General features: G+C 37.1%; 1 protein-coding gene across 1 annotated transcript in view; it reads right to left on the bottom strand.

Annotated features, from left to right (window-relative positions):
- MCTP1 (multiple C2 and transmembrane domain containing 1) overlaps positions 1-23,658 on the bottom strand; it is an 894,856-nt gene that overhangs the window by 61,122 nt on the left and 810,076 nt on the right. Inside the window, exon 19 of the mRNA XM_042781174.1 lies at positions 22,464-22,517. Coding sequence (XP_042637108.1) covers positions 22,464-22,517 — 54 coding nt within the window. The remainder of the gene's footprint in view (positions 1-22,463; positions 22,518-23,658) is intronic.

Raw genomic sequence — 23,658 nt, 5'->3', positions numbered from 1 at the left:
AAGCTCACCATGACTTGGTCAGAGCAGGGAAAACTCTTGGGTCTCAATTACCCCAAGTGGAAAAAGACCAGTAGAAACCCTGACCTCCTGTGAAGAGAATGAATGCAGCAGTGACATTTATTCGGCAACTTCAGAATTCAATTTCATGAAATGTAAAGGATTGGTCCTCAGAGGCAGAGAAAAGGAGAAACAAACTGGACATTATTCTTTTTCCAACAGTCATCTTACAGTTTCTAGAAAACACCTTTTCTCCAAGTGTTTAGTTCCATTCTCATGCAGTCTGCACAAACCACCTAACAATTATTGTCACACAGATTTCCTATTGTTTTCTTCCTGGGGGAAATATTGCAATATTCTTGTAGGACAAAGGAAGGTAGAGTTGTGCATTTTCATTATGTAACATATGCAAAGAAATCAGTGTGTAAAGGGTGATTTGAAAATGCAAAATAGCTGAATGGGAAAACATGTATTCATAGGTAATTTCATTTACTCCTTAGGTTTTAATAGGATTATGGTATATACTCGTTCTTGTAAATAATTACAATGATGTTATTGCATATTTAGTTTCAAGTAGCACATTTAAAAAATATGTTCAAAATATAGGGTTCATTCAGTTATATACACCTTAGCAAACAAAACTCTACCATTCATTCTCTGAGTAAATACCCAATATTGGAAGCACCTTCTTAAAATGTGAAGACCAAAGAAAATGTATATGCAGAAGAATCAGGATGTTCACAAAATAACTTCTCTTCTAGAAATTATATGTAGGGTAGTACCAATAGACTGCCTCTCCCATATATGGCTGCCGGTTCATGGAAGGAAGGAAAGCATAATTGGTGTGCTAGATCCCAAGAGAAAAGTACTATCTTAGGAAACATTGAAATAATTACTAAATATGTGTATAAAAAGGCATGATGATAGTTATAGAGAAGGGAAAGAGAAGGACAGGAAGAGAGAAATAGTGCTTAGATGATTATAAAATATATCTTATTTACCTGAGAGATTTCAAGTGCATTGGCTGTGCTTTTAAAAAACTAGTCTTAATTACCCTTGGGATCAGAATTCCATATGAGGTAAATATGTTTTTAGATAGTTTTTTAAAATATGTATAATTTACTCAAGGAAAAAAGGACTGTGTCCTCTGGAGCCAATCTAGCCTCACAGGTAAATACAAATGCAAGTAGATTCCTAAGAAGTATATTATGTACAGTGCCTGATGGAGTGGAATGTCTTTGAAGAAGCTGGGAAGGTCCGTCAGTTAAGTACATAATAAAAATGTATTGGAAAAAAATACATCATTTTCTCAGTGGACTATAATTGGTTATGCATAGCAAAAAGCCTTATTTTCAAAAATGTATTCTGCATCTACAGAGTTTTAAATCTCAATAACTGCGTTATTTTTAAAACTCAGAATGCTAAGCAATATTAGTGAGAATGATAGAGGAACCGCATGGCAGATGTCAGTCTATAATTTACAACTCTCTTTGACATCTTTTTTTTCTTCTTCTTCTTTTAAAGTAGACTTTCTCTAAAGCTATAGGTGAAAAGTTAAAGAAGATACAGAGCAAAATTCAGCTTTCCTTACTGAACAGTTTGATTGGTACTTTCAGAAGTATGAAAGTTATTTAAGTAAACCTTTTTTATTATCCAGGAAGAATTTTCTATTATAAACAAACAAGCAACAACAACAACAACAAATAAAAAAAGGAAGGAAGGAAAGAAACAACGTGAAGTGTCTAAAATCACACAATTTATGTAGTTCTGCCACTTCCACCTTCCTTTGGTGAGCAGTCCTTCCCCATCCTACTGATTTTAAGGTTCATTGCCAATTCCTCACCATTCTCCCAGGCCATTCACTCAGTTTGGAATTCACTTATCTCCTTTGCTTGTAACTTATACTTGTCCTTATGTTCTTCCTATATTATCCTATTTCTGTACAAATAGTTCTGGGCTATTGAGCTGTGAACTGTTCTGTTGTGGCTACTATAATACAGCTGCAGTAGGGCCGTCACAGCTTCTGTGACAGGGATACTCCTGATTCCCCTCTTCATCTTCTCCTTGCCCCTTAAATAGAGGTATTCTCCTCAGTGGTGTCCTTGGCCCTTTCCCCTTCCTTCTCAAGAGTCTCATTGATAGTAATTACTTGTATCTCTAATGGGTAATTCTCAAAATCAAGTCTTTGGTCATAATTTCTTCTTTTAATTCCAGAAGTCTGCTAGATAGCCTGTTGAGATGGCTGAAGAGACAATGATCTTCCTCCAGAGCCTAGAGAGAAATAAACCCTTTCCTTAGAGCCAGCACCCTGAATTTGGACTTTAGGCCTCCTAACTGTGTGGAAATAAATTTATGTTTGTTAAAGTCATCTATGTGTGGTATTTCTGTTACAGCCACACTAGATAACTAAGAGAGCTGCTAACTAAGAGGTTTGAGCCTATTCAAAGGTGCCTTAGAAAAAAGGCCTGGCAATCCACATTTGAAAATCAGCCACTGAAAGTCCTGTGGAGCACAGTTGTACTCTCTACTTCTGTAGTGATACCACCTCGGAAACCCAAGGAGGGGTCGCTATGAGTCAGGTCTGACTCATCGGCACATAACAACAACAACATTCAAAATATACGTTAAACCTGAGTGACTGAAGGAGGCTAATTAGGGGTATGGGGAACTTGAAATCAGGTGGTGGTTTGGGATGGGAAAGAGACTGACTGATAGACAATTCTGGTTACTCACAGTAGGTACAGATGTCACTGAAGAGATTGGAAAGATACTGGCAAAAGGAACATGAGCTCATAACCATTTTTCTTTTGCTAAATCATTGCCAGCATACAAAATGGCTAGTTTGAATGGTTACATAACTCATATCTGAATTGCTGTTTTCTCATTCATACTTGTATCCTTCTATTTATTGAAAATGTAACCAAATGCTTACTATTTGTGTAGCATTGTGCATAGTATATATGATAATAACACTTCTAGTCACTAGAAATTTATGTCCTTGTAGAGACAATACATATTCAAGTTAAAAAAGAACATGAGTTAATAAATAATACATAAAAGTCACAAGGAAGTGTGACCTTTACAGTTTAGATAGAACTAGCTTCTAATTTCAGCCTTAATTTGTGAACTTGGACAAGTCACTTAGCCTAGAAGACTCTTCTCATTTGTAAAATGTAGATGATAGAAGTTACCTAATAGAGTTGTCATAAAGAAGAGATGAATTAATGCATGTGGAGTTCTTAACACAGTCTCTGGCATGTAATTAGTGTGCAGTAAATAGAAGGGGAAGAAAAGATGAATGTCAAGTGGGAAGAACAAGACATTGTTATATGTTCTCAAGGAGAGCTCAGTATCGGCTAGACAGGTAATGAGGATAGATTTCAGCTGGGTCTTTGGGGATCAGTGGGCCCTGGATAAGAAGAAACAGCATCTCATTTATGTTGAAAGGCACAGCATCTTAACAGAATCTAAGAGAAAGTTGCGAAGTCAGAAGAAAATCTGTAGAATTTTGACAAATGATTAGAATGAGAACCACCAAAGATGGCAAGAATTTTTGACTTGGTAAGTAAGATAATTGTGCTACTAGTAGGAATCCATTAACCATAAAAAGAGATAGTTCTGGAAAAAGAATACAAATTCAGATTAAAATATACTGAGTTTGATGTTACAAATTTTCAATATCTAAGAAGCTGGATAGAGAAAACAGACTTGGGATGAAAGGTAGAACTAGAAATTTGTATTTCCTTTAGAAGAGGAGTTAGGGAGCTCTGATAGCGTAGTGCCTAAGGCACTTGACTGCTAACCAGAATGCTGACAGTTCAAACCCACCAGCCACTCCTCGAAAGGAAGGATGGGCATTCTACTTCCATAGTGATACCGCCTCGGAAACCCAAGGAGGGGTCGCTATGAGTTGGGTCCGACTTGACGGCAAATAACAACAACAGCAACAACATCCCTCAGATAATCTAGCATAGTGCTTTGAGCATTCCAAGCGTACAATACTTGTTGCAAGGATGAATGAATGAATGAATAAATGAAGATAAAAATTTTAGAGTTATCTTCACTGAAGTGATAGGTGAAATTGTGAGCATAGATTAGTTCTCTAAGGAAGAATAATTTGGGAGCTGCCCCAACACTGGAGACAACAAAAAATTAAAGTGTTAGCGTATAGCAAACGAACATAAGTACACCAAAACCAAAAAAATCAAACCCACTGCTATTGAGTTGGATCCAACTCATAGCAACCCCTCCTTGGGTTTCTCAGGCAGTATCACTACAGAAGTAGATTGCCCAACCTTCCTTTCGAGGAGTGGCTGGTGGGTTTGAACCACAGCCTTCTGGTTAGCAGTCAAATGCCTTAGGCCCTACATCGCCAGAGCCTGTACACAGGGAGATAAAAATCTTGCATGGTAATCAAGAGGGCATTGGGTTAAATGCATCAGGAAGGAGAAGGAGGACCAAGAGAGGTAATTGATATCTTCAGGGAATAAGTTTAGAAAAGTGTTATACACAGAAGCCAGAAAAGAAAGAATTAAAGTTAAAAAAAAAAGTAGAGAGTAAATGGAAGCAACAGATGTAGAGTATGTCTGAGATTGATGTGAATGAAATAAAAGAAAACTCACTACATCTTCTAAAAATGTGTCAGTACACAATGCACAGAAGATATTTGTCATAGATGCTCAAATATTTATTAAGTCCATGCATGAATAGATATGTGAATGAATGAATGGACTTAACATTCATATCAAAAATGAGAAAATACAATAATTGGATTTGTTTTTTAATTAGAAAAATTTCCACTTTAATTTCTGCTGCTGTCACTGTTGTTATTAGGTGTCATAGAGTTGGTTCTGACTCATAGTGAACCTATGTACAACAGAACAAAACATTGCCTGGTCCTGGGCCATCTTCACAATCACTATGTTTGAGCCCACTATGCTGTGGGTATGTAAACAGATACAAAAGTATTGCAGGTGACAAAGATAAAAATTGATCTTTTAAAACATTTTTCTCTATAACTTGTTTTTATGGAAAAGACCCAGACGGGAAGGTACATTGCTAGGATTTAGACTGTGGCCAGGAGACTACTTATGAATATGCATAAGAAGATTTGATTTTTATGATTGTTTTAGTATAAATTATAACCCCTCTCATCAAAGTCACTCCCATTTGGATAATTCTTTTACTAAAATGAACTGTTTGGCATGTTGGAAAAGTGTACAATTTTATCATCATTGGAGAAAAGTCTGCATAATATCTTTGAACATAAGAAGCAAAATATAACTTATGGAATGAGAAACAAACACCTGAAATCAATAAATGTCTATTTACTTTTCCTTATATAAATTAAAAACAGATACCAAGAAAATACTTTAGCTGTGGATTCACCTTTTTTCTAACGCTATGAAATTCATGCTGAGTGGTAAAAACCCATGCTTGATAATTCAACTTATAGTGCATTTTCAAGGTGAATTATTAATTCCTCAAAACCTGACCTTCTAATGAAGGCACTGATGCAAGCACAGAGTTGGTGAAGAAAACCACAAAGATATAAAAATGCATAGATATATGATCAACTAGGGACAAATTTTGATGGAATTATCACCAGATCTCTACAGACAAGGCATATCTATCAAACATGCCTACCATAAGCTTTGATTCCATTAATTCCCTGAGAAAAGACATCAGGTAGGGTTCTGGAGACCAGGTGTGTAAACACTAAGAGATTCTGATATTACGATATCTTTCATGTATAAACCCGAACACAACCCCACCAGATGCAGAAGTGAGGTTCCACTGGGAATGCTAGCTACCCTTTTACTACTGGTATCATTATTTAAACGTTTAATGTAGGAGAAACTGAAGGCCAAAAAAGAACATGCCTGCACTTAATTTCAAGTGACAGCTAATACAGTACATTAAAGGTATAATACTATACACATGATAGTTATATATAAATAGTAACATTAAAAGGGGTTACAACATCCCTAAGACATCCTAAGTCTAAAACACTTAAAAAGCACATTTGCAGTACAACTTATCTTAAATTATTTTAATTGGTTTCAAGAAGACTTCAGATTAGTGATGGGCTTTGACTTTTTCTGATTAGAAAAGAGAAATACAGATGAATGCTTTTTAGGCAACCTAATATTATTTCCCAGGTAGACTATGTTACTTAAATGCCATTAACTATCAATGAAAATCATTTTTACAGAAGACTTTTATGTAAATTTTGTTTTTCTAAAGTTGTTAGTTCTCTTAATGAATGTAGAGAATATAAAATGTGTTTCTTTCTTTCTTTGCATTCATTATCCAGGAACTTGTTCAAAGAGGAAGAGGGGAAACAGCAGAGACAGAGCTTGAATACTTAGCAGCCATTTTACTATTGAAGGCTTTTTTTTTTAATAGTATGAAAAGTAATCCAGTTACATTCTTTAGCTCAATTACTTACAAATAACTTATCTGAAACAAAATCAAGTAAATCTGTCAGTAGTGGATGTTTATTTTTCCATGTGTTATCTAGAGATAAGCCAGCTCGTACTATTAGATTTCCACTGACATAATTGTGCATGAATTCTGATCTGATTTGGTATTACATGGTGCAAAAGGTGACACATTTTCTCTAATATACCCCATTAGAAAGGAAAGAAATGGCCAAGGTATGAAATCTGAGGACCTTGATTCAGAAACTATGTGACTTTGAGGTCAGCTCAATGGAAAAAAAAGAACTTGTTCAACTACCCCAGGCACTGAAGGCTCTGACAAGCAAACCTAATACCCAGGGTATTTACTCTGTTGGATAATCAATAAAATCTTACATTATCAGACTGCAACAGCTGTATATTCGTTTATCATATTGCCTCGTATGTCTCCAAAATATTCAAGTGTGGAATCATAAAGAGAATACAGAAGCTGTCCCCTGCCCTAAATCATTGCTGATCAGAATACTCAGCTAAGATACCAGCACCATTTATGTGCATAATGTGCCGAATGCTGATTTTCACATCCCCATAAAGCCACCTCACTACAGTAGGTAAGACATCAGCTCCTGGGACACTAGAAAAGAAGCTTCTACAAAGACACTTACAGTCCCTTCACCAAATTTTTGGAGATATTAGTGATCTTTTAATCCTATGGGAAATGCCCTTGAACATTAGCAAAGTACCAAATCTGAAATGATGGCAACTTCAAATTATATTTTCTAAAAAGAAGAAAGTACTAGTTTTAAGAAGGAAGTGTTCTGCAATACTCCTTCCTCACTTAACATTTTATCTTTGGCAGCCCGTCAGAATAGGTAAAGCCTGACTTTCAGAACAATGCCTATCAACGTTTTGCCTCTTTCATCAATGGAGGACAATGGACATTCACTGCGATTTCAACAGGAATTTCAAATTCTTTGCAATTCCCTCCTACTCCAGTTAGCTTCAGGGGAGAGCTTAACATGATACAAAGCACTGCCACACTGCCATGGAGTCAGATCCGACTCATAGTGACCCCTCCTTGGGTTTCTGAGGTGGTATCACCACGGAAGTACATTGCCCAACCTTCCTTCTGAGGAGTGGCTGGAGAGTTTGAACCACTAGCCTTCTGGTTAGCAGTCAAATGCCTTAACTAGAGAAAAAAGAATTGGACTGAATCCTTGTCTATAGGCAAGGCAAAAGAAGACAGAATTAGGTAGCCCTTTTACATTTTTGGAATCCCTGGATAGTACAAATGTGTTCAGCTCCTGACCAAAAGGTTGGGGGTTCTAGTCCACCCAGAGGTGCCTTGGAAGAAAGGCCTGGTGATCTAATGTTGAAAAATCAGGCATTGAAAACACTGGGGTGCACAACTCTGCTCTGACACACATGAGATCTCCTTGGTCATAAGTGACTCAACAGCATCTGGTTTGGTTTTATATTTCAGTGAAGAAGTAGAGAACAATAATTCAGTAAGGCCTTTGTTTCTTCTCATCGTGGACATAACCAAAAACCAAGCCAAATTCACTGCCACTGAATTGATTCTGACTCATAGTGACCCCCACTGTGTTTCCAAGACAGTAAATCTTTACTGAAGCTGATTGCCCCATCTTTCTTCCATGGAGCTGGTGGTGGGTTTGAACTGCTAACCTTCTGGCTAGTAGTCAGATGCCTTAGGCACTGTGCCACCAGAGCTCCTTCATCTTGTATATATAAAAAAAGAAAAAGAAAAATACATGGGATGATAAAACTTTGATCCACTTGGGAATTTGAAGGTACCATGTGTGTTTAATTTGTGAGATAACCTAATCCAGTACTACATGCTGATAAACCTTAGATAAAGAGAGTCTTTGGTAGGAACGAAGCACAATCTTTAATTCTGTAGGACATCTATTAGAGGCTTTTGTTTTTTGGAAGTTGTGGCAGATTATGTTTTGCAAAATGGCCAAGATAAGATCTCACAATTTGCTCTCCTACAGTATGATCTTGACATTCCCTATCAAGCAGTGGGATCTAATGCTCCTCTCCTTGAAAAGTCAACAGGCTTTGCTACAATGTGTCTGGGAAGGAAAAATAATTAGAGGGTGTGTTTCTAATCTCAACTTCTTTACCATCAGACAAGTTACCAAATTCCTAGTCTTAGTTTTTTGCTGACCTTAGTATTTTGCTTGACTAGTGGAAGATGCAAAAGTGACAATTGAGACTTTCAACATGAAGTGGTAAGAAAGAAGCCTTTCAGCTTCCACTTGGGTCTCTTGGAATGCTTGCTTTTGGATTCTCTCTCCAAGATCCTAACTACCACGCTATAAGAAGCCTAAGATACATGGAGAGACCATGCAGAGGCACTCCAGTCAATAGCTCCACCTGAACTCCCAGTCATCAACTATAAGAGAGCTGTCATTGATGTCTAGTGAGCTGAGGCTCTACAAGACTGTAACCCTACTCTTGGGACTACAACCACACAAGATTCCAAACCAGAGCTACTGAGGTGAGCCCAGTCAAACAAACCATAAAATAATGAAAGACAATAATAAGTTATTGTTTTAGGTTACTAAGTTTTGGAGGTTTGTTATGCAGAAAAATGGTAGGCTTTGGATGTAGTCAGTCAGACTAGAGTTTGAAGTTTGATGGTTTCACTTCCTTTATGACTTCTAGTTAGTCACTTGATGTCTCTCTCAGAGGTTTTTGTCTTTTCATCTACAAAATAGTGGCTGCTTCACAATTAAGCCACATTCCCCCAGTATCATGTTTTTCTAATGACCCTCACATTAAAGCCAGAATAACCATTGTTACTATACTTTTCCCACTGTACCAATTTTGAGGCATTACAAATATTTTCTCCCTTTTCCATCCATACTTGTTTCCACATTTAGATCTGTGCTTACCTCTTAAAAGCACACTGAAAGTGTAGAAATATGACATATGGACCTTTTGCCACCATTTTCCTAAATACTGCCAAGACCCCGTGTCCAGAGGAAGTCTGGGCAAAGAGTATTAGGAGGGCATATGGAACAATGTCTATACTGTGAGTAGAACAGGCAATGGCTATTGCCAAATTGCATTCCAAGTGGCTTAGTTATTTTCTCTGGGTAGTTCAACAGGCTTTGCTTCAACATGTTTGGGAAGGAAAATTAGAGAATTTGTTTTCTGATCTCACTTTCTTCACCACCAGACAAGTTACTTAATTTCTAGTCTTAGTTTCTTTGCTACTAGACAAGTGATCTTGTCTCCAGACTCAACTACTTCTCTATATTGGTCACATTATCTGGTTTCTAGTTGTAGTCATTTCTCCACTAGCCAAGTAAATCGTCGTGATACTGAGGCCTGAGGATCATGCTTTAAGTGTCAGCATACAGAGTTATTGTGAATATTAAATAAGGTAATAAATGAAATGAAATGCTTTGAATTGTGTGAAGTGCTACATGAGTAAAGCCTCCCTTAGCCGGACATCTCACTGTCATCCACATCTCTAAATTTTCCTTTACTCTCTTCAACATATTGGAGCTCTGGTAGCATAGTGCCTAAGGCACTTGACCACTGACCAGAAGGCTGGTGGTTCAAACCCACCAGCCACTCCTTGGAAGGAAAGTTGGGCAATCTACTTCCATAGTGATACCACCTCGGAAACCCAAGGAGGGGTCGCTGAGTCAGGGCCAACTCAATGGCACATAGCAAACAGTAACTTCAACATATATTTTTTTCAATGATATTACTGTTCCTATGAAACTATCTCTCATTTTTTAAAAAATTTCCACTCCCACTATTATTTTTAATTTTAAAATGCCAATTTAAAAAAAAAAAAAAAAAAAAACTAGGTCTATTACAGTACTTCCTAGCATGTTTTCCTACCTCGAGTCTCATTTTCTTCTTATTTCATCCAAAGTTCTCTTCCTAAAGCATACATTTCACCATAACAATTCTTTGCTCTTAAACTTCTGTTGATTCTTCATTGCATGGAGAGTAAATTCAGCCTTGTTAGATGACAGCCAAATCCTTCACAATCTTAAATTGACCTTTCCAGTGTAATTTCCTTCTTCTTCCCTCCTGCCTGTAATACTCCTATGATACTAACACCTCTTGATTTTATAAATGCTTCTGGTACATTCTCCTCCATCCTTAAAAACCCAAACTAAATGTCCTTTGTGCAACATTCAATGACACTTCTGTGAAGTTAGTCATTCTCTTGTTTTCCCACAAAACTCTGTCCATAACTTTATTATAACATTTTTCTCATTATATTATAATTATTGGTATAGTCACTCATGAAAAGTCCATATTGTATCTTATTTGTCTACCCCATAGTTTGCCTCTCAATATGTTTATTGAATGAAAGTCTCACTTCTCAATCAGAGACACATGAGCAAAACAGTTTTACGTCTGAGATTGAGCTTCATGGTGGATAGGTCTGTAAATTTAGGAAGAAAATATATTTTTTAAAACTTCCTTTCTGGGACTATGATTACTTCTGTAAATGAAAAAATCATGTTTTACACCAAATTATAATTCTATGGCATTGATTCACTCAGAGTGGTAAGGCATGGATGCTATCAGCTGACATTAGGTTAGGGTGCAGTAATGAAGAGTTCAAAATCTTAGAGGCTTATAAAGACAAATGTTTATTTCTTGTTCATACTACATGCCCATTAGAGGATTGCTCCATTTCTTCTTTATTCTAAGACCCAGGTTGAAGAAGTAGCTCCTAAGTGGACTTTTCTAGCCTTGCTGCAGAAGGAAAATAGATGAGCGTCATGTGCCAACCAAAGTGAGTCATGTGGCCTACTCTGATAACAATGGGACTAAAAAAAAAAAAAAAAAGAAAGGAAAGGAAAACACACTCACTGATATCAAGTCAATTCCGACTCATAGAGACCCCCCAATGGGTTCTAAGGCTGTAAATCTCCAGAGAAGCAGACCACCTAATCTTTTTTCTGCAGAGCAGCTGCTGGGTTCAAACCACTAACTTTGGTTATCAGCCAAATGCCTTAAATACTACACCACCAGAGCTCCTTTCAACAATGAGACAAGGAAGTATATTTAAAATATAATGCAACCTATTACAGATATTATTGGAAAAAAAGGTGACATCATCACTACCACGCTCCTCCTCACTACTGGTTTAGGATCTCTAGAATAGTTTCCTGTTGATAGGAATCTCAGAAAACACACCCTGCCACCTTTATCCAAATAAAGATGAATATAATTATCCATCTTTATTTGAGTCTAGCTTAAGTGGGAAAATGTCAAAGGAAAAAATAGTATCAGGAAGTTTGCCTATATATTGGTTTTATATTAATTATGGCAGTTGTTGTTGTTGTTATATGCTGTCGAGTTGGACCTGACTCATAGTGACCCCTCCTTGGGTTTCCGAGGCAGTATCACTATGGAAGTAGATTGCCCAACTTTCCTTCCAAGGTGTGGCTGGTGGGTTTGAACTACCAGCCTTCTGGTTAGTAGTTAAGTGCCTTAAGCACCATGCTACCGGAGCTCTTATTAATTATGGAGTATGAAGGAAAACAAAAATTGCAAGATTCCACCCAATGAAAGTATGAAACCAATAAAACTGAGTGAATACCTCATGTCTGTCTATTCTGGAAATCCATTAGACATTGTGGATATTTTTCTTTTTTTTTTCTTTTTTTTAACGATGTAGCATCAATGATACAGGTATTTGATTTTTGGTATTAATTAATTCATTACTTTTTTTGAATTTTTAAAGGCTTGGACTTTACCTTGATTTTGATTTGTCCCCCTCCCTCCAAAAAGGGGACATATATTGATTCATTTTTTATGAGTTCATCATGTCACCAAGAAAAGTAACCCATATGCCACTGAAATTATTTTGAAGACATGCATTTTTCTGAAGCTGTGCCCCTATCACATGATGTCAACAACTGAAGAATTTCTGATATTTCTTTAATATATCCTTTTTTCATGTAACTTAATGAAAATAGGTATCCTCTTTACAGAGCCAAATCCTGCTGGCAAGTTCTTACAATCAAGAAAGAAGTCTTAATTTGTGAAATCGTTTTAGAATCTGCAGAGTCAATGTCTTTAAAATGGTGAAGAATTTCTTTGCCAAACAAATTTTCAGGCAGAATAAAAATCTTGACACTCTGGGCTCAGATGGAGCATCTGTGATGCTTGGCAACACATCTGGTTCTGCTGCTTTGGTGAAAAAACATGCTCCTCATCTCAACATGCAGTGGTGTCAGCCTGTGTCAACGACTCTGCCAGAGATCCTGAAAAAATCGTGTCTATTTCTATGAACGTTGTCAACCTCATGAAAGCCAGGCTGACACACTGCTATTTCAAGAGGTTTTGTCAAGAAATGGAAGTAGAATAGGAAGTTCATTGCTGCAGTACAGAAGTTAACTAGCTTTCCAGAGGACTTCTCTTGAAACATTTGATTGAACTTTCAAATATAAGTTCTGCTTTTTTTTTTTTTTTTCCTGAGGCAAAGTTTGCAACTCTCAGAGTAATTCAACAGGAGAGAGTTCATTCATAGTTTGCTTTACTTGAAAAATATTCTTGCCAAATAATCTAGGTAAACCTTTCTATTTAAATTCTTTTAACCAAATTGCCTTTCTGGATGGGCATTTCTAAGGAAAACATTTAAATAAACATTTCAGGGCTGGAGAAGTGCTTCTGCACACTGAATAGTGACCAAGCTCACTAATTCGTTTACTGGGAGAAACCCACAGACAGATGGAAACAAGAGACAACCATTTTGAAACTTAACTCTGTTCCCAATGACCTGAAAATGGACCGTAAATATTTAATCCTTTTTTTTTTTTTTTTTTTTTAACAATGTAGCATCAATGACACAGGTATTTGATTTTTGGTATTAATTAATTCGTTACTTTTTTTAAATGACACAAAACAAAAAACAAAAACGCCTCACTACCATGAGTTGATTCGGACTCATAGGAACCCCCACTGGGTTTCTAAGGCAGTAAACCTTTATGGAAGTAGATTGACCATCTTCCTTCCTCAGAGTGGCTGGTGGGTTTGAACCTCCTACCTTCTGACTAACAGTCAGATGCCTTAGCCACTGCTCCACCAGAGCTCCTTTTTAAAAAAGACTTTGAAAAAACAAATCACGTCATTGACATAGTATGAATTCAACTTAAAGGATTTTAGAGAATTCTAGGAAATCTCAGTATGCCTAACCCTCTTATAAGAAAGCCACAGGTGCTCCCATTTTGTTACTGGGTCCCTTTGCCAATTCAGTGTTTTCAGCACTTATTGCCATGAAACAGAAAAGCCATAGTTAAGTGGATGTCAAGATAATAAGACATTACTGTGTTACCAACTACTCCATAAATTCATATCAAAACAAAGTACAGCCTTCTGGTTGAACTATTTTGAGCTGAATTAAAATTTCTTTCTTATTTATTTGTGAAATTTGCATGTTTCTCAAGTGTTTGAGGAAATAAGCATTAATGTAAAGAGGAAGGCAATGAGAGCAACTGAGATAAAAGACTTTATAAAGATATTTTACAGTTTCTGTAAAATAATTCAATTTCCATTGCAAAAAATGCATGAAAAACTGTGTTTGTTTTGTGTGTGTGTGTGTGTGTGTGTGTAGTTTCTTCTTCTGGGGAGGAAGTCTATAATTTCCTTAAGATTCTCAAAGGGTTTGATACCTAAATAAGGCCAATATTCACTGCCATGGAGCTTTGTAGGGTTGAATTGCTTTAAGGAATGGAGTGAGTGTGGAGAGGTGTGAAAATATGCTGAAAAATGAAGTTAAACATGTCTTGCTGCTCTCTTGTTGTTATTGTAAGCTGCTCTCCAGTCAGTTCCAACTCATAGCCACTTTATGCACAACAGAAAGAAACACTGTCCGGACCTGGGACATCCTCACAGTCATTGCTATGGTGAGCCCATTGTTGCCGCCACTGTGTCAATCCATCTTATTGAGGGCCTTCTCCTCTTTTTTTGCTGCCCACCCTTCTACTTTACCAAGCATGATGTCTTTCTCCAGAGGCAGGTCCCTCCTGATAACATGTCCAAAGTATATGAGATGAAGTTTTGCCATCCTTGTTTCTAAGAAGCATCTGGCTGTACTTCTTCCAAGACAGAGTTGATCTTTCTTGACTGCTACTTCCATGGGCGTTGATTGTGGATCCAAGTAAAATGAAATCCCTGACAACTTCAATCTTTCCTCCATTTATCATGATGTTGCTTATTGATCCAATTATGAGGATTTTTGTTTTCTTGATGTTGAGGTGTAATCCAAACTGAAGACTGTAGTCTATGATCTTCATTAGGAAGTGCTTCATGTTTTCTTTGCTTTTTGAAAGCAAGATTGTTACATCTACATGTTACAGGTTGTTACTGAGTCTTCCTCCAATTCTGATACCATATTCCTCTTCATATAGTCCAGCTTCTGGGATTATTTGCTCAGCATACAAATTGAATAAGTATGGTGAAAGGATACAACACTGACACACACCTTTCCTGACTTTAAACCATGCAGTATCCCCTTGTTCTGTTTGTATGGCTGCCTCTTGGGTCCATATGCAGGTTCCTCATGAGCACAATTAAATGTTCTGAAATACCCATTCTTCACAATGTTATATACAATTTATTATGATCTACACAGTCGAACCTTTTCATAGCCAACAAAACATAGGTTAACATCTTTCTGGGTTCTCTGTTTTCAGCCAAGATCCAATTGACATTAGTAATGATATCCCTTGTTCCACATTCTCTTTTGAACCTGGCATGACTTTCTGGCAGTTACCTGTTGACATAGTGCTGCAACTACTTTTTGAATTATCTCCAGCAAAATTTTACTTATACGTGATCTTAATCATATTGTTTGATAATTTCCACATTCTGTTGGTTCATTTTCTTTGCTCTACCCACCAATTAGTAATACAAAATTGTACACAGCTGCACTAGAGATGGACATTAATCCTCTCTGATTTTTAATGTTTTTTTGGACAAGTATAGAACATGCAATTGGAAGGCACCTGTGTTAGTTTTTGATTGGTATCATAACAGGTTACTATAAACCAGAACTTTGACCCAGTTTGTTCAGGTTGTATCCCCTACTGAGAATTTGCATTTTCATCCCAGATATAGTGAATTAGAATCTACACTTTAATAAGATCCTCAGGTGATTCTTATAGATGCTCAGGTGATGTTAAAATATAGTTTCTGATTCAGTATATCTGGGGTGGAAAAGCAAATTCTCATGGGAAGGTTGAACTGGAATGAACTGGTTTGAAGCCCTGCCATAAATTTTGTGAGGCTGAAAACAAGACAAATTTATCACCCTGTCGTTCAGAAATCTGAAATGGGTCATTGGGCAAAACTCAAGGTTTTGGCACTACCTTAGTTATCTTGTGCTGCTACAACAGAAATCACATAAATGGATGGCTTTAACAAACACAAATTTATTTTCTCACAGTTCTAAACTCTCACTCACTGCCGTCCAGTTGGCCCTGACCCACAGTGACCCCTCCTTGGGTTTCTGAGGTGGTATCACTACAGAAGTAGATTGCCCAACCTTCCTTTAGAGAAGTGACTGGTGGTTCAAACCAACCAGCCTTCTGGTTAGCAGTCAAATGACTTAGGCACTGTGCTACTGGCCATCAGGAGGCTGTAAGTCTAAATTTAGGGTGCTGTCTTTAGGGCAAGGGTCTTATCTCCTTTCAACATCTGTGCACATGCTCTGCTTTTTTTGTTTGTTTGTTTTCCTGGTCCTTCTTTTCACTTCTCTGTCTTTTATTGCTTGTAAAATAAAAGGTGTGACTCAAGCAAGAATGTGTCTCATCTAAGGCTGTAACTTGAGTAAGGGTATGATGTAAGTCACATCCTCTTGCAAGACAGTGACTCAAGATACACTTCACACTGATCTTGCCTCATTAAATTATAGAGGTTAGGATTCACAAAACATCACAAAATGGAGGATAATTACATCAGATCACAGATTGGAAGACAGCCACACAATACTGGGATCATGGCCTCGCCACGTGACACATATTTTGGGGGACACAATTTAATGCATGACAGCAAGGCTGCATTCTTTCCTGGAGGCTCTAGCGGAGACTGTTTCCTTGCCCTTTCCAACTTCCAGAGACTACCCACATTTATAGGCTTATTCTCCTATCTTCAAAGCCAGCAATAGCTGGGTTCTCCCATGGCATCAACCTGACCTTCTCTTCTATCTCCGTCTTCCATATTGTGATTACCTTGGACCCACCTGGATAATCCAGGGAGCTCTTCTCATCTTAAGGTCAGCTGAATAGCAACCTCAATTCCATCTGTTCCCTTAATTCCCCTTTGCCACGAACATACTCACAGGTTCTGGGGGCTGGAACATGAACATCTTTAGGGGACTGTTATTCTGCCTACCATATACTCCTTAGCTAGAGTGACAGGGAAAAGCTGAATATCTAGGAGAACAGTGAAGAGAAGCAGAAACTTAAAAATGGATAACCCTTAGTGAGTGGAAGGTGTGTTCCTTTACTGTGCTACCTAAATAAAGATCATTTTCGGAGGTGGTTCTGCTGCTTATTGTTTATGTCAACTTTGGCAACTCAAATATGGCTGAACCAATATCTTCATTTTAAAATGAGGGGGTTTAACTAGATGATCTCTTGGATATATTCTAGTTCTAATGCTATGGTTCTGGATGAAGTAGAGTTTTTCTACTGACTCTCGATCAGGGAACTGTCGTCAGTTCAGTAGGTCTAAGTATCAACATGTTTTCCAAAGAGGAAAGAATTCTTTTCCCTTTGTATTTTTATTTGTAATTTTATTTGCTCTTCTCCAGAGAAGAAGACAATAAAGGAAAAGAAACAGCTCCTCTGGATCTTCTTCCTGCTCAACCATCCTCACCTAGATCAGAATTAAATAATAAGCAAGTGAGATATAAAATGATTGCAAAACATACATCAGTTTCTACCTCTTGCATGATGTATTTCCTATAATCTCCTCAAGGACACAATTAAGCCAGCAGACTTTCCTAATTTGGTTATTGTAAGATAGCTTGGCTATCTTACAATAGCCATACATTTGGCTAGCAAAAGATATGTAGAAGGAACAGGAACACAAAGATTGTTCCATTCTTTTATCTAGAGCATAGGCAGGTCTAGATGGTTTTGGTAGGCAGAATTCTAAGAAGGCTGCCCAAATTTCCATTCCTGGTGCACATATCCTATATAATTTCCCTCCTCTTATGTATGTGTGTATTTATGAATATGATAGTATTTACTGCCACAATTAGATTATATTACATGGCACAGCTGACTTTAAGAAAGGAAGATTATCTTAGGTAGGCCTGAACTAATCAGTAAGTCCTAAAAAGGTACTGGGTTCTGCTGAAGAAATAGATTTGAGTAGTATGAATGATTCACTAAAAGGGAGATTCTCCATTAGTTAATTTAAAGATAGAGAAGGCTATGTGAAAAGGGCCTGAAAGGCTGCTAGGAGGTAACAGAAAGTGAGAAAACAAGGGCTTCAATCCTACAACACAAAAAACTGAATTTTGCCAATCACCCAAACTGATTTGGAAGTGGATTCTTCCTCAGAGCCTTTAGGTCAGAACTCAATGACTAATGCCTTGAATGTGAGATCCTGAGCAAAGAACCTAGTTGAGCAACACCAGACTTAATAGCCTATTGAACTAAGAGCTAATAAATTCGTGTTGTTCTGAGATTCTAAATTTGCTACTATTTGTTATGCAATAGAAAACTGATAAATGAATACAGTGGTATTCCAGTTAAATGTGATTAGGGTTTTTTTTAATATTGTTTCTATATATCCTCTTTGTCTTTCTTCAGCCCTGATCTATTTCTCCACCATGTAATTATTTCCTTCAATATAACTGGAAAATGCCATTTTGTTAGATTAAGATAGTATCTCATATCAAAATCACAGCAATCTCTCCCTCCCCTTATGGTTGACTTAAGACGCAGAGATGTATGCATCTTGTGTATATTATACACATAGTTAGGGCTTGAGGACAAACCAGAAAACACAGATTTCAAGAATTAAAACAAACTGTCTGTGTATTTTGAAGTACCTCAGATATGTTTCATTCAATGGCATCTAGTTATCTTGAAACACAGTAACCTTGACATAGTGGTTGAAGAAAAAGGAGAAGCAATGTAAGCACAATGCCTGAACATTTTAATATCTTTTATCAATAAACATTACTAGAATGCCTTGCATTTGAATTCATGCTTTTTCTGAGGAAAGCCTGCATTCTATCTTCTGCTTCCTGATATTGCAGCTGGATCTTATTACAAGAGTAGGAAGCACCATGGGAAGCATGCCTAAACATTTTAAGCTACAAAATGAAAGCTGATCTTCATTAATTAGATGTCTAGATTATGCAGATTGAACACTGTATTATTATATCCAACATGGTGAAAAACACTATTATGTGGCTTATTGATAACCCCACCAAGATAATTTAGCTAAGCCCTATTTGCTATTAACCGCATAGGCCGGATTTGGTGTCAGGTCAAAAATCAGATCAAACTGTGGCTTTGTGGTTGATGATTGAGAGAATGGTCTACAACAAAGGGAACTGAGAGTGCAGTATGATGTCTTTCTAACATTTAATTCAGGAAAAATGTCATCTCCAGCATATAGTGCTGCTACATAATGCAGATTAAGTGAAAACATTAACAGGTCAGTGATTCATGATTAAATTCACCATTTAAAACTCATATTCTCTGCCTTTGTGAAAACTAAGGAATTGGATGAACAGAGAAGCCACCTAGCTTTAAGTTTAAGCAAATTTGAACAATGGATCCTAGAATGGAGGGTAAGTCTGAAGATGACGAACCTTCAGCTGAATAATTATTAGCAACTTTAATAAAGGGAAGAACTTATGAAAAAATACTTAACAGATCATGATCTGAAAAACTTCAAGATCCGGGCTCCCAGGCAAATCCCATCAAAGATTTAGGTTTTACCAACTTTAACCAAAGTCTTTTGAGGTGCTAACGTCAGTACTAATGAAAAGCTATCACAAAACTCTTATTTTAACTAATTATAATCTTTATCTTCTCCACCTTCTTATACCAATGGCTTTGCCATTATATAATTATGCTGAGGGCAAACACTCCAAGCTCAAATGAAATAAACGACTTCAGTTTATGCCCACACAGACCTTGTCAAGTAGCCAATGACTCGCCCTTTCATTGTGAGTGACTAATATCAATGCTGGTTCTAAAGAAAGACACTTTTCATAATCTCCCAACAATCTGCTAAGTGAAAACATATGGATGAGCTTAGGCAAAGCCTGCCAGGGGTCTTTGCTGAATGGAAAACAGGTGCTCTCGTTCTGTGCCACGTAATACCCCATTTACCCCCAAGTCCAAAGGTTAGAGGACTAATAGCTCTGCCTTGTGGTAATCAGGGAGAGCCAAGACACTAACCTTGGTGAAACATCTGGGACATATTTTACATACTTGCAACATATGCTTCAGGTTCAATTAAAGTGAGGCTTTGGCACATTTATTAATCTTTTTTACTTTTATCCTATAAGAGGACCCACTGACCTGACCCCACTATTATACCATATGAGAAAACAGAGAAATAATGAGAGCTAGAGGTCAGTACCTGCTCGTATGGCAAAAAACACATTTGTTTTCTCATGAAATTCCATTACGCATGACTCTATATGCAAACTTTAAATAGAGGAACCAATGAATTTTTCAAAGTAGGAAATTACCCTTCTCCCACTCAGACACACTGTAGCCAAGACTTACAACATTTACTGCTGTGAGAACCAGTCAAGAGTCGGAAGCTGGTAAATGGAAACTTGAAGGATCCTCTCATACTTCCATTTCTTACAATAAAAACTTTATATTTCAAGACGTCCACTCTTAAGATTCTCTCCTCTATTATGCAAGCACTTAAAAGTCTATTGTAAATTATTACATTTGCCATCTTCTTTTTTATTCAGATATGCTTTTTATGCCATCAATTGCAATATGAATAAAAATACCCTCCTTATATATCACTCAAATAAAAGGTTGGATTTATGAAAATCAGCCCACAATCCTTTCATATGGAAAACACACTGTGTGTAGGCATCTGGTACAGAAGAATAGAGTTGAATTCACACAGTAATTTAAGTGCTCAGTTTCAATCAACTTTGGTAACTAGATCTGAAAATGTGTTAGAACCAGAGTGTCGATTTCAGACAACTGAACACTACATTACAATAGATGCCACTCCAGAGAGTTGGTGTTGTTTCCACCCTGGTGTGTTCCACTTGACATCTATGTTTTGGTGAGGTGCTTAACAAGGCGTGTCTATTTGTTCCCCACTCCTAACATCCTCGCTATTAAAAAATGACCATAAAAAGGAGAGATTAGTGGTACAGAGAATCTACAAACAGGTAAAAAAAAAAAAAAAAAAAAATACCAGTGACTTCAACCAGGAAATGAAGTACTAGACTTCACTAAGGGTTTCCACGTATTCACATTTCTGTGGAAACGCCTGCTGCTGCAATGGATCTTTATGGTGGCTTTAATAATAAAGCAGCAACAAGCAAGGGAAAATGGCCATAAATGGATGGCAGCTCAGTGTTTATCAGCAGAGAAATGATGATTCAGAGCTGGCATGTTGAGTTAAAATACAAGCTCTCTACAGCTCTACCACTGACCTTAACAATAAATCATATCATTTATTGCCAGAAGTGTATGCTCATGTTATTTAACATTAAAAACAAGCACATATGTGTTTTTGCAAGAAGGAGATTTTGTTAGTTTATGTTTGATGATGTCGCTAATGACTAAATGATGTGCAGAAGAAAAATTTCACATAAAAGCTCTCTCAATTTAAAAATGTTTGAAATAGCCTTAGAAAGGAATGTGTGTGTGTGTGTGTTTCCATTTTCCTTCAAGCACTGAATATCAGTCATGAAAAAAATCATCTGGGAGGTTAACTAATCACTGTGAATTTTTGTGTTTAGACATTTCTAATGCTTGCTTCCTGCACAGAAATTCTTATACTGGGATATAACTGTACATCTCAACTGGAATCAAAGGTCAAGGGCATAAATTAAGAAGCACTGTTTTTCTCCTTTCTTCAAAAATTTCTTTGCTTTACTACAACAGAAGTCAGATAGATTCTGGTGAAGGTCAAAATCTAGTTTTATAGGCTGAACAATGTGGAAACAATTAATGCTATTCTCTCTCTCCGTCTTCCCAATTCCACTCTGGGGCTTTTTATATTTTTGCTCTAGAAATTCCCAGAGAAATGATAAGGTAGCATGATGATCCTCCTGCCATAGAAAGCTGTCCTTCCAACCCTAGCCATTGCTGCAGTGATGCAAGGTCATTCTAATTTCTTTCCTATGGTGTTCCTTCTCCCCAGGGGACAACCAATCCAAACAGTCTCAGAAACTAGCTGTTATTTACTGTGGTCACCATCCTCAAGTCAACCAGCAATCGAAATGTGAGCCTCTCCGAATGGTCTTTGCAGACCCAGGTGCCACAGGGCCATTCCATAGCTGGCCAATGACTGTGGACACCGGGATTATTTAAACATCATCTGAAGCATTCCACATATATGTGTCCTTTTGCTGAAACAACTTTTTTTGAAATTACAGATGACAATATCCATGTTCAAACTCACACAGGCTGCTGCTAGTTTTTCACTTCCCTCTCCTCTCAAAGTGTAGCCCAATTTGTAATACTCAAGATAGGAGAAATTTTTGCCCTTCAAAAACAGTTGTCACTGCCGTTATCTTCACGAGAGCTATCAAGTTCCAGACAAGCTGAATTATTATTATTATTATTTTTTGTTCCTGGCAGAAAAATATTTGACCCGGCTCTGGACAAAAACGAAAAGGATTTATAGCCTTCTCTCCCTCTTTGCAACATGTAGTGGCATTGTTAGGATGATAAACAGCACTGTCCAATTTTCTGGACTCAAACACTTCAACTCCTTTTTTAACTGTCTGTGAAAACAGTGTCATGTCTACATTTCCCCATCCCCAGGTACCCAAGTGCTGGGAAAGATAATTACCTTGTCATCTTTGTCATCTTCTTCTTCCTCGTCCTCTAGCATGTCCTCTACTACCTGCAGACAGAAACAGAAGTCATTGTCGTGATCTTAAAGGAGGGAATTTTGTTCTGTCATTTTGAACCTTTAAGAAATGAAAACTTTATTAACATTTGAAACAGATGCATGGAGAGAGAACATTTGATCTAGAGATAGGGATTAGGAAAATTCTATGCCTTTAATTTATCAAAACCAGGGAACTGAACTTTACTCTGGGAAACCCTATTTGTATGAAAAGCTTTGTGACAACTTAAAGATTTTGAAATGCACATAAAGTGAACCAGTATTACATTGGTGGATGTTTTAAACCAGGACATTTCCTTCCTACCTATTCTGCTGTCTATATTCATCTTGTACTTTAGAGCTAGATAACTATGCATAAAACAACTCTGCTATTTCTAATTTACTTTTCACCACAAACTCCAAGAAAGAAAACTTGTGTCTTTCAGTTAGTTCATGCTGGTGATCTACGGCATAAGATCACCTAAATCTTCTTCTGGCTCAAAATTCTAATTCTCATGTATAAAAGTCATTCTTGACCATCTTTGTATTACTTTTTGGTGTGATTTTGTGGGTTACTTGTAACTTGAATTTTAATTCTCTGTACTTTTACACATGGATTATATTATGAGAATGGGGATTATTATTTTAAAAAAATGAGAAATGTATCCTATACTGAAGTACATCTCATATGTTTGTATAACCTATGTAGATGGATATGCATGCATGTGTTTTATTTGTTGGCTCCTATATTGACTATTTCAGCAGAATGGAATAGTTCTTTTGGATTTGTCAAATAATTTTCTCTTGTCCCAATCAATATATTACTGTAGGCATTAAGAATGGGATCTCACCCCATTTCAGATGATTCTTTATGATTTTACACACTTACATACACACACACACACACATACATTCCATGGAAATAAAAATCTGAAAAACTTCTGGGAGGGGTTGTAATTCAGGTAAACACCAATTTATGGTTGTGTCTTATACCATCCAGTCTATCTCTGGATAGAATCAACAGAAGATGGTTACCAAATATTTTTAAAGCTTTCTATCAAAGCTTAGGAGCTCTGGTAGCATAGTGGCTAAAGCACTTGACTGCTAACCAGAAGGCTGGCGGTTCAAACCCACCAGCCACTCCTCGGAAGGAAGG

This window comes from Orycteropus afer, unplaced genomic scaffold (assembly GCF_000298275.1).
Source record: "Orycteropus afer afer isolate SDZICR_OR568_19922 unplaced genomic scaffold, OryAfe1.0 scaffold00093, whole genome shotgun sequence".
Taxonomy (NCBI): domain Eukaryota; kingdom Metazoa; phylum Chordata; class Mammalia; order Tubulidentata; family Orycteropodidae; genus Orycteropus; species Orycteropus afer.
The sequence above is the reverse complement of the archived record's forward strand: the minus strand, read 5'-3'. Positions and strand labels throughout refer to the sequence as shown.